Here is an 11,811-nt window from a genome sequence, read left to right on the forward strand (position 1 = left end):
TCCTGCATCCTTTTTTTTTTAAATTATTTTCTTTTTAAATGTTGTGACTCTCTTCTACCCCATTGGTGGATAGGTTATAGCCAACTTAAACTATTTCTGCCAAACTTTTCTTAATGATTGACTGTGTCACCATTCAATGATTTTGCTTTTTTTTTAGATCTAGATTTTTGTCTGACAGTGACAGTGACACATTTATAATTCACTATATAGTTTTGGTGGTTTTTGCACACTTTAGTCAATTTGTATTTCAGGATTTTCGTCTAAATTCATTGCAGAGTTAAAAAACCCCTGGGTCCTAACTAAGTGACAAAGCACAGCTGCTGCAGCTGAATCACTGATGGCTTTAATGGCCCATGACCTCACTAAGCAGGTGTCCAGATAGAGGAGGCGAAAAGGGAGGCTGGAGATTGAGAGTGACATCAAAGTGTAGAGATTGCACTGACCTTTTCTCTGGAGATTTCTGATGATGCTCGATAATCTGTCAGAGATCAAGACACAGATGGTGGAGAAAAGAGTCCTCACACAAGGAGGAGGAGTTTAGTCTTCCTTACAGGAAGGATACGGTTATCAAGCTGTCAACATTTCCACATATTAACACTGGATAATCTCTATGTAAATATTTTCGCAATCTCTGATCATATCTCTGTGCAAAACATTGATCAGATGATTGAACAGCTTGTGTAGAGAGCAACAGCTCAACATTTTTCATTAGAATTAATTGGAGGACAGACATTACAGGGATATTTATTGGTTCAGATTGATAGCCATTATTGTCAGCCATATGTGTGAAGTAATTTACGTCACTCATTTTCTTGCCTTGTCCTTGGAGAGTGGTGAATAGGAGCTGGAGCCAATCCCAGCCAAACGACCATCTAATGATTACAATTACAAATGCTAAGGACAGCGTGTCGTTAGACTGTGGCAGGAGAGAGGCAGATGTTTCTAATCAAGTCAAACTGTTCAATATTTCGTTTGTGTGTTTGTGAATCAATAGCAATTTTGGCAAATAGAATTAAAAGACACGGATGCTTGAACTGAACTCCCGATCAATCCAGGAATGTTCTTGCTGTGAGCACCAGTGTTAATTAACAGACCAACCTTTTAATACAAATCAAACTCCAGACACTGTTATTGCTATGATCAGATTGGCATTAATGCTTGATCTATAAAAATGATTAACTACATTCTTGTCATCTAAATTGAAATCCACCTTAACGGTAATTTTCACCATAATTTTCACCATGTAAGACACAAACTGAAGGTGATCATTTGAGAAATGTGGAGAAGAACCAAGGGGAACACAGTGAGCGTGTAGAGAGAACTTCCTTTAAGAGACGGGGGGGGGCGGGGGGGGGGGGGGATTACAATGTTCTCGGTAGCCTAGCATGATGCAAGTCACTTGTGTGTGTGAAAGTGATAACAGCAACATGTTGCTCTCAAAGCAAAAAATGTGAAATTGCCTTTGAAAATTGTTGGTTCGACATTGGGGATGTGTTTATTTTGCAAAGTAAGAAAAGTTTTTTTTTTTTTTTCAATACATTATTTGTTATGCTAACTTTTTTAGCCTCTGAAAGTTTCTGGCCCACCTGACTTTCTTGTTTTAAAAATCTGCCCAACTTTATGTACCGTATAATTGCATGGCACTGACGTAGATCCTTACAATACGTCAATACACTCCAGTCCTTTATGCAGTATTCGGAAGAAAAACATTATGTTCTGAAGTGAACCACCACAGGGAGAAGATTGCACAATCTTACTTTAAACGGAGTTAAAGTAAAACGGAGCTGTATCCACATGACACTGTGCTGTTGCACGGCAGTCACTGTTTTCCTCACTTCACTCTGTCAGATGTAAGTATCCGACGTTGCTGTTTCACCATAGCAGCGCATTCTACCTCTAAAAATAACTACAAACACTGAGATACAGAGGAGGGCCAGTATTTCTGTTTCATTCTTTGGTTTTTTAACCATCTTTTTCTCCTGGTTTCTTCATGTTCGTCTTTGTGAGGTCCAAATTCATCTGCGGCAGAAATTCTTTTTCCATATTTCCTTGACTTTGCTTCCACATTTACATTTTTGTTTTTTCCCCTCCTGCACGAGGAAAAGAAAGTTGTAGCATTGAGAGTTGAGCGTGCCGTGAACTTGGCCTGGTTTCTGGGCTCTTGTTGTCGGATATAAAAACAGGGTGGTGAAATATTTATCTGTCTCTGGGAGGCAGTTGTTTCCCCTCCGCTGCTCATTAAGCCAGGGTTAATAGTCTTTCTGGCTGAAGAATAAGTTTGTGTGTGTGTGTGTGTGCACTTATGTGAACGCCAATGGCAAGAATATAAAATGAAGCAGAAGGAAGATGGGTGATCAGAGACAACTGCCTTCTCTTACATCAGCTCTTTTCCTGTTCATTTTTTTCTCATTCATTTTTTGCTCGTATGTTTTACTCATTTTAATATCTCTTTTATGTTGGTGGTGGAAAAGAAAGCTCTTTATTATTGTCCACTCAGCAAAACCAGTTGTACCGTGTGGTTTTGCTGTTAGCAAGCAAGCTAAAAAGTGACTTCAATATTAACAATTTTGAAAACAGTGGAAGAGCTTGAGTTTTTTCCAGTTGTTCTGATATGTGGAACATTTGCCTTTGATAAAAATGGGTTTGGATTTTTAAAATTTTAAAAGAGTATTGTAATTATTAAATCATGATAAATCACTTTTTTTTGACACGGTAAGCAAATGTTTTCCATTCAAATTAATTTCTCACAGGTGAAGTTTTTCTTTCAGTCTTCTGTTCTGACATTTCTGTTAATGTCTTCTTCTGGCTGTTCATTTTTTTATTGCCGCCCATAAGATTTCACTATAAAATATTAAATTACGATCACCTAGTTTTCAGTGCTTAGCATTGAGCATAAGCTTGGCAAATAAAGAAATGTAGCGAGCATCATTTATAACAGCTTTCTTTTTTTTTTTGTCTTTTGTCTTTTGTCACACCAGCGTCGGTCTGTGAACACAACCCTCTTTTCATTTACTGACTGGGTTCATATCGACCAAATCTTATTTCCAGGCTTTAGTCTGTGCTTCATCCCTTTCTGTTCTCTTTATTAGTTTCCTCTGTGTCTCTCTTACATGATCATTTTTCTTCTTTTATGACTCTGTCTTTTTTCCTACTCAGCAGCTCTTTTTTTAACCCACTAGCGTGTTTTTTTTTCTCCCCTCTTTCAGTGTCACTTAATCTCCTTTCTAGGCTGAATCTTTTATTCTTTTTATGGCACTATAGATTGACAGAGAAGAGAAGATTGTGAGAGAGATGTAAAAGACAACATAGATCAAATTATAAAAAAAAAAAAGGGAGGGGGAAAGAAAGAGGGCAAAAAAGGGAGGGGGAAGAAAGAGGGCAAAAAAACGTGCTGTTAATTGTCTGATCATCAATTTTTCAGTGGATGGAGCCTTGAATAATTCAGTATCAAACTGTTTCCTTCACAGTGAGACACATTGGCCTTAACACCCACAAACAAAAATCCACACAAGCAAACACTAAATCCCTCACCTCTTTCTGAAATAGTGGTTGCCCTTGCAAAATCTCCTGAATCTGCTCCTCCCATTGCCTCCTCCTTCTTTAATCCCTTCACTCCTTCCTCCCCGCTGTTCATCGCTCCAGTCTTGTGTTTTCTCGTAAAACCGCGTCGAACCCGTAGCAATTCCCGCTGGTCTCCGAACGTGATCTATTTCTGTAGGAAGGAAAGATGAATTACTTCCTGTCCATCCTTGTGTAAAACTACAGGCTGGCTCATATGTGAGCGTCTCCTGGTCCCTGGACACACGGTCAGGTGTTTCCATTATGTAATTTTCCATCAACTAATTTCAGATCCGTCTGAGGAGATGTGACGGCCCCGCTGCTATGTTTGCATGAATAAATTGAGATGAACCCTAACACACACTGGGATGTGGAATTAATCCTGGCTTTTCGTAGATACGATTTTTGACACATGTGTCCATCAGAGTGACGCTGAGAGGCAGCTTATCTAGACACACACGGGTGGATGTGATAAGGGTTCACTGGGCTTCTGTCACCAGTTGTTCTGTCTTTACTTCTGCCAAAATAAGTGGATATTGTGGATGTAGTTAAATATACAGAGGGATTATGTTTGATGTGGAAAATCTACAGAGAAGACGGGTGGATGGAATTAAGAAGGAAGGAAAGTGAACTCCTTGTCATTGTGACACAGCTCACCACTGCACACAACCAAACGTGACCTCCGCTTTTAACCCATCACCAAAGTGAACAGTGGGCAGCAGTGTGTGGGGACGGTGCCATGCTCAGAGCACCTCAGTGCAGCTCAGTGGCAGCTGGTGGACTCAAACCCGAAACCCTCCGGAACCAAGTCGGCTTCCTTAACCACCAAGCCACTATTGCCCTGAAGGAGCGCAAGATGGTGGGTGGAACAGAGTCCAGCTGTTAAAAAGTGAATGAAAGAAAACAATAAAAGAAGGAAAGAAATACTAAAGGGACGTAAAAAGAACAGGAAAAGGTATGTTCCACTGGAGAACAAAGATAAACAGAAAAGAAAACCTGGAAGAAGGGCATCAAAATAGTAAAGATACACAAGGAAGAGAAGGGGAAGAACAAAGGCCTAGAAAAGAAAAATAAAAGGAAATGAGAACAGATAACATATTCGTCCATTCCACTTGCCAACTATTTCCCGTACATCGGCATGATGGAACAATACTTTCCTAAAAAAACGTATGGGAGCTGGCGACGTAACCACAAAACACCGTAGGTTGAGGACGTTGTAAAGCGATTACCTCCTGTATAGAACTACAGCCTGTGGTTGTTAATCCACGTTAATCCGGTCAGGTCTCTGCAGGTCCACGTCTCTGCAGGTCCACGTCTCTTTCTTTTCCATTAGTATTCCTCCGCTGTACAGCACACACCGTGGCTGCTCTGTGTCCCTGCCATTCGTCAACTTAATTTCAGCAGCCGCAGCACAGGAGGCAGAGAAGATACTGGTGGTTAGGAAAGTGGCTCTGGCTACTGTGAGGAACACAAAAGCTAAGATGGTTTTTCGCACAAACACACAGAGTAAAGACACCCAGGGGTATTGTCCTCCGAGCAGCAGCAGCAGCAGCGATGTCTCAGGGATGTTGGTTCATACTCTACAGTCGTTTAGCGTCTACGTGCCTCTGCAGCTCTGTCATGAATCAAAGTCCTCAGGTGATCCTGTTGACATCAGCACATCAGCGTCTGCTCCGAGGACGCTCTTACATACCAACTGTGTTCCCTCGCCACAGCTTTCAGAAACACACTTTGTGTTGTTATTTCATCTTCCTTCACCCAAAGCTTTATTTTATCAAATTGTTTTTCACTTTTTTTTTCTTTCTTTATTATTATTATTAGTTATTATATTTCTCTCTTTATTATTATTATTAGTTATTATATTTATACAGAAATGAATTTCTTTGCAGGTGGTTGAGTTTAATGTATTCCTTGTCTTTACAGTGCGTTGGCAGCTATTCACAGCCAGTTGGCCTGGTCTCCAAACTATGTCTGTTTCCTTGTTTTATCACCACAGCCTCGCTATCAATTTCCCCTTTATCTTGTCTTTTACATCTGTCTTTCTTTAAGGGACATAGTAATATTAATTTTGCCAACAGTTAAAGTCCTGTTCACACAGTGTAAAGCAGGAACTCGATCACTCAAGGGTCAGAAATTGCTCACAGGTCTCAGATGGGGGACAATGTTTGTCTGTTTTAGTGAATTGTCTAGTGATTAGCAAGAATGCAACGAGGCAGGTCATGAATCTAACAGGCATTATGAGAGATGTAGTTAATGGTAAACTCACAGAAGCATAAGAACAAAGTGCCATGCATATGTTATAGAGAGCAAATTTGAACACATTAGACTCTATACAATAGACTTTTAAGACAAAAAAAAATTAAGACATAAAATGATGAGGTGGTTTGGATTTGATCCATTGGCCTTGTGTTTGACATACAGTATGTGGTGTAAAGGGTTCAGATATGGCAAAATATATATAATAATATAAATATATTTTTCCCTATATTTTAGGTTAAGTCCTAATTGTGCCCACCACTACTCTAAAATCTATTTTAGTCATACTCAAATTTAGATCTTTATGCTATTAACAAAGCTTCAGAAATAACAACTAAAACTCACAAGAAAGATTCTCAACACACACACACACACACACACTCACATTAATCCCAGGCTATAAATAATGGACTTTGTTTGGCTTTGATGAGTCATCACAGTGAGATGGAGCTTTGGGGGAAAATGTCAAACTTTAAGCCGAGATTACGCAGAACCGCCTGTAGGGGGGTGAGGGACCAACAGAAGATTGGACTTTCACTGATAAACACTGATGACTTCCTTTCAGTTTCAGTGAAAAAGAAGAAATCAAAGTGGAATAACAACCAAAATGACTGATGTGTTGGTCCTGGTGTCGAAACACTGAGAATGATCTTTCTCTCTTTGTCTGCAGTGGTGGGATGTGGAGCGAGGCGAGGCCTTGCAGACTTTCTTCCCGAGGGGAAACGCTCTCAAAAGGATCCACGTGTCGTCGGACTTCTCCACCTTCGTCACAGTGGACAGCATTGGTTTTCTCTACGTCTTGCAGAGAGTGGTCTGAGGAAGACACGGAATGAAACAAAAAAAAAATTTACATTAATTTAGCTCCTGACTTAATTTCTGCTGTTCAACTCAACTGGGTCCAGATTGGAGGAGCAGCTGTAAGGAGCAATGAGGCCCAGAACCTCCACTAATAGACCAGCACTTTCAGTCCAGAGGGGTGAGGGTCAGCCGTGTGGTCTCCTTGACCCAACTGTGACCTGTTAATGTGAGAGTGCAAAGTTTTATACTTGGAACGACTTCAGGATCCTCAAATTCTTTTTCTTGTTTTCAAACTCTCTTCACATGAAGTGTGTCCCTTTTCGATTTTTGTCAACAACTGGATGACATTTGTGCAACTTCTGCTCCTTATTGTTTGTGTGGTTTTCCTAATGTCAAGATGAGTGAGGAAGAAGCGAGTTTCATTTCACCATCAACCATAGCTAAAGCCACACAAATTGTCGATTTCCCCTCATGTGTAGAAACACCAGGAAACTGGTGAAACAACAACATCAAACACCAGCCACAGCCTGAAGTGAGGACATGTGTTCATTGAATTATCCCTTATGAGAAACATCAATGCAATTTTTTCATCACAAATCAAACCACAGATTAGCTTACAGGAGTCCAGTGAACTTTTTTCATGAAGAAGAACAGGAAGAGAACCTCCTTTATTGCCACTGTACTGCAGTGAACTTGAGAACATGAAGAGAACCTCCTTTATTGCCACTGTACTGCTTCTACAGACAGTAAACCCAACAACCATCGCTTACAGAAAGCTAACCTGCGTCTTAAAGCTACAGGAACAACTTTTCTACTTCTGCTAGGCTCAACCACAAGCTCCATTAGGGGGCAGTAACTCCTCGCCTACTCGGCAATATACTCTTTGACCCCCGAAGACTTTGACTTTATGGAGTTATACAATGAGGAACAAATGTGCAGAATGGTGAAAAGTTGTGTTGAAAACAGAGACAAATGTGAAGTTTTTTTTGACAAATTTTCTATATGACGAAACATATCTAAAAAAACAAAGCCAGCATTAGAGTTTTAAAAAACTCCTGACAATCTTTTGCATGATTTATACCACATTTTTATAAAAAATGAAATCATGTTTTTCTAATACATAATACAATATTTGATAATATGTGACTTTGATCTGCGTAAACAAGCTCGTTGTTTGCATGATTCTCATCTTCACCAGCATGAACCAAACTGCATCTACACTGATAAATGATGAAAGTAAGGATAACATTTTTATTGTGACTTATTTAAATGTAAAAATGTTTTTGTAATCCTGATGGTACAAAAATGTCATAAATTAAGTTTAAACATTTAAATATTTTATTTTTAAAAAATTAAATAGTGTAGTTAAAAAAATATATATTAGAGTTTGATTTGAAACAAAAGGGAAAACTTTGAATGACTATTACTATTTAATATGTTGACACGAATTACGAACTCTTTTAGGCTTTTGTGTTTCTCAAGTTGCGGGTCATGACCGAAAGATGGGTCACAGAGCAGCATTTAATGGACAGATAACAGTTCCTGTCTATTTTTGCAGAGAAATCAGCACCGACTCTGGCCTAAGTTTTGAGTTGTTTGTTGATTCATCATTTTTGATGCACTTGCACAGTTAATTTTGTCAAGCATGTTTTCTTTCAAGTACCTTTCTGTACGTACATATATGGTGCTGATGTGGGACAATATAAAATAAGTGTTTTCATTGAATCACTTTGAATTTTCAAAGCACAAAAAAGAACCAAAATGGAATCACATTACACACACACAATACTTTGAATTTTCAAGGTTTAAACGGCGGTTCACGTCCGTCAGTTACACCAATAGTCTTCGGCGGTGCACGTCCGTCAGTTACACCAATAGTCTTAAGAAATGCTCAGGTGATAATTGTCTTTTTCTTAGATTTTATTACTAGTTGTCGCACTGTGAAGCAACTCTTACAATCTCGAACAAAGCTTTTGAGGTATGGAGGTAGGATTTCTAGAACAATCTGACCTGTGAGGACAGAACTACAACTGAATCTGATTCAGATTATTTAAACCAGGTTAATCACATGACTGGTCGTAGTTAATGTTTACTTTCTAAATGTACTGTGAAAAGCATATGTGTATCTCAGGTTTTTAACTTTTGACTTTCAATCAGCAAATTAACTTCCTGACCGGACGTTTCATCTTGGTTTTTTTTTTGTACACTGTGCTGTAATGCTAAATGAAGGTGTTTACAATTAAACGACGTCACCTGTAAGTATCCTCGTACGCCTCTGTTCATTTTAGTATTTTGAAGTCCTGACTTGTTCAACGTGTTACATGCATGATGTGATTTTACAGAAGACGTTCTTCTTCCTGCTCTTCGTTCTCTCAGCTGTTCTTACGTCATCTTCACCCTTCACTCCAGATTCACAGAACATTCGTTTACACCTTGAGACGAACTGAACTGATCATGAATTTGTTTCCCAGTGAAATAATGCTGATAATTTACCACCCACGTAGGTAAGTATCACTTTTTTTTTTCCTGAGATTTTACAAAATTGTTCTTGAGGTAAATTCATATTTAACTGTTTTCACTACCACATTTTCAATTCTCAGAAAACTTTTAGGTATTTCTAACACAGATATTTGAAAAAGTATAAACATTTTATGTAAACAATGATTCCACCAAGACAGAGTGAAGGAGAGAGGTCTGTGTTACCCAGGGCACCAGATGACATGAGTTAGACTAATGACAGAGACACAGGTGACTGTGACCACACTCTCTCCATCCAGCAGCCAAGACAGGAAAACAGGCAGCTCTAACAACAATTCCTGTAAGTCACTTTTTTTTTTTCATCCTTTTGTTGGTGTGGTGTTTTGTTTTTTTTTTCATTATGCATTTTTTGGCTGGTGTGACTCGTAGAAAATACAGAGTTTAACTCACTCCATAAGTGCAGCTTAGTGCAGTTTCAGCAGCCTGAGGCTGATGTCTGACAGGAAGACATTTCACCAAAGTCGGGTTTTATTTCCCACTTTCTAGTAACAACAACGTCCTTAAAGTCAGGTTTAACTTGGAATCCAGCAGCTCAGGTTTTCTGTAATTCTTCTTTCCATGCACCAGGACATTATTGATTTTTATTTTTTTTTTGGCTTCCTCCTCGTTAACACAGATGTTTGTGCTCAGTGCTGCCTCCACTGGGACACTGGCTACAAGAGGTCTCTTTTAAGACTGCTTCACTTTTTGTGTTAACCTCATTAATTCTGATCCTCTCCTACTTAATTAATCTTTGTCTGCTGCTGCAGTAATTATAGCCTTTCTCGTTGCCTGAGTGTCGATACACACACACACACACACCACACACTCTTTTCTTGCCTCTGCTGGCTCCAGGAATTTCCTGTCGTACGTCTGTGGTTCTCTCGTTCACTGAGGCTTTTACGTTGTTTCCTCTTTATTTCTTCACTCACCTTCGTCAGTCTCACTCTGTTAATCCTTGGTCTCAGCCACGACCCAGACGAATGTCATGTCTTTAACACAGTACGTCTCAAATATTGGGGTGGGTCCCCGTGGTGGTGGTGGTGGTGGGGGGGGGGCACAGTGAGGTTCCAGGGTGGGCGTGAGGGACTTCCAATGGAATATGGCATGCTGGACATAAGTGTCCCACTGCTGTAATACTTGTATGATAACAAGCCTCCAGTCACTAGGTGGCAGCAACTCATACAGTGGTTTGTACAGATAAAAATGTACATGTTATCAAGTTCTAAATAGTATTTCAATTTCCAAGGGAGGGCATGACAGAAAATAATTGAGAGTCACTGGTTTACGACAACAAGTAGTTAGCTAGTTAGACACTTAGCATTTTGCTGCACATTTGTTTTCATACATATTTCAGTATGTTTATCAAATAGTACTTTTCCCGATGCCCAACCCTAGTCTGCATATGTGTGTGTGTGTGTTTGTGTGTTATTCCTCCTGACCTTGGCCAATCATTGGTTTCTCCTCCTGGCAGCCCTTGGATCAGACAAACACCATCTTCTCCTCCACCTTTGCTGCTGTCGTCTTGGTGTACGGAGGCTGAAAACCCGAACCCATTCCAAGTGGGCTAGGTTCCCACTTCTCGTTTTCAGCTTCACCTTCTCTGACTGATCGGGACAGATGGGAGTGAGAAGGTTGACGAAGGTAACAACACACTCTTGGCTTCACCCACCATAACAAACCTAAATACAGTTGGTGTGTTTCAGAGCCAGGGCGCAGATTGGACAGGTATTAATGGCACAAAATGTCTGTAATTATGTCTTAACAGACGCTATATATGACATGCATTCATGTTGGGACGGTTCAAATTATATTTGGGGACAATTTCAGATGAATGGTTTAAAAAGTTAGTCTGGAGCCTGGTATTACATAATAATTTGCTATGCTACAACTAGCTGCTAGCTATTTCCTGGCTAATTTACTTTGCTATTGTTTTTTATTTTGAATCTGTTTAATCTTTATTTTTAAACAAAAACATGTTTCTTCATCCAATTTTGCAAATCCTGAACTTTAGTGATTCTAAACTTCATTTTGTTTTGAACTCTTTTGCTATGTTGTCAAACTTAGTGATTTTAGCTGGACGAATTATGAACATTTTTCCATGTTGAAGCTTAATCATAGTTTAACTTGATCAACTTTCATCTATTTAAACTACATTCAGTCATTGGTGTTAGTTTTATCCTACAAATATGGCGCTAATTCTGTGTTAACGTTCTCGTCGCAATTTTGTTTTTTGTATTTTCTCTTCTTATCTTTGATCATTTACTCAATGCAAACTTAATTATCTTTACTTCGATCAAAGTCTGTTTTGAAGTGTAAATCATTCCTAATCCACACAAACATAAAAACAGCATTTATTCAAATTAAACGACCAATTCTAGGTCCGCCACTCATTTGTCAGTGATGTTTGTCTGTAGCCTCCTCCGCCACACAGCTCCCGTCACTCAGCCTGGCTTTAAATTGCACCATGTCAGCTGTAGAGGCGCTGAGGAATTATGAAGCAGCAGCTTTGAGGAGGGAGCAAGGTGCTGCTCTCAGCAGATAAAACCTCCGCGAGCACATCTGCACAGACAAACGGCTCCAGACGGAGCTTGATGCTTCCATTTGGCCCCCACCAAGAGACGACTGCAGGCCCCCGCCGCAGGGAATTTTAAAAACCGCTCGCCGGCCGGGGGGGTTACA

General features: G+C 39.6%; 1 protein-coding gene and 2 long non-coding RNA genes across 3 annotated transcripts in view; 2 read left to right on the top strand and 1 right to left on the bottom strand.

The window, feature by feature from the left end:
• apaf1 (apoptotic peptidase activating factor 1) overlaps positions 1 to 6,790 on the top strand; it is a 30,268-nt gene extending 23,478 nt beyond the window's left edge. Inside the window, exon 27 of the mRNA XM_008315542.3 lies at positions 6,485 to 6,790. Coding sequence (XP_008313764.1) covers positions 6,485 to 6,631 — 147 coding nt within the window. The 3' untranslated portion in view covers positions 6,632 to 6,790. The remainder of the gene's footprint in view (positions 1 to 6,484) is intronic.
• A 152-nt stretch (positions 6,791 to 6,942) lies between these two features.
• LOC112487288 (uncharacterized) lies at positions 6,943 to 7,450 on the bottom strand. Its single transcript, XR_003050240.1, has 2 exons — positions 7,325 to 7,450; positions 6,943 to 7,275 (listed from the first exon to the last, which is right to left on the bottom strand). It is a non-coding gene; the product is annotated as an uncharacterized LOC112487288 (long non-coding RNA).
• Positions 7,451 to 10,310: 2,860 nt separating this feature from the next.
• The window catches only part of LOC107988850 (uncharacterized), a 5,809-nt gene continuing 4,308 nt past the window's right edge, over positions 10,311 to 11,811 (top strand). Inside the window, exon 1 of the long non-coding RNA XR_003050241.1 lies at positions 10,311 to 10,773. This is a non-coding gene — a long non-coding RNA (uncharacterized LOC107988850). The remainder of the gene's footprint in view (positions 10,774 to 11,811) is intronic.

The sequence above is a fragment of the Cynoglossus semilaevis genome, chromosome 8 (genome assembly GCF_000523025.1).
Source record: "Cynoglossus semilaevis isolate Cse_v1.0 chromosome 8, Cse_v1.0, whole genome shotgun sequence".
NCBI lineage: Eukaryota > Metazoa > Chordata > Actinopteri > Pleuronectiformes > Cynoglossidae > Cynoglossus > Cynoglossus semilaevis.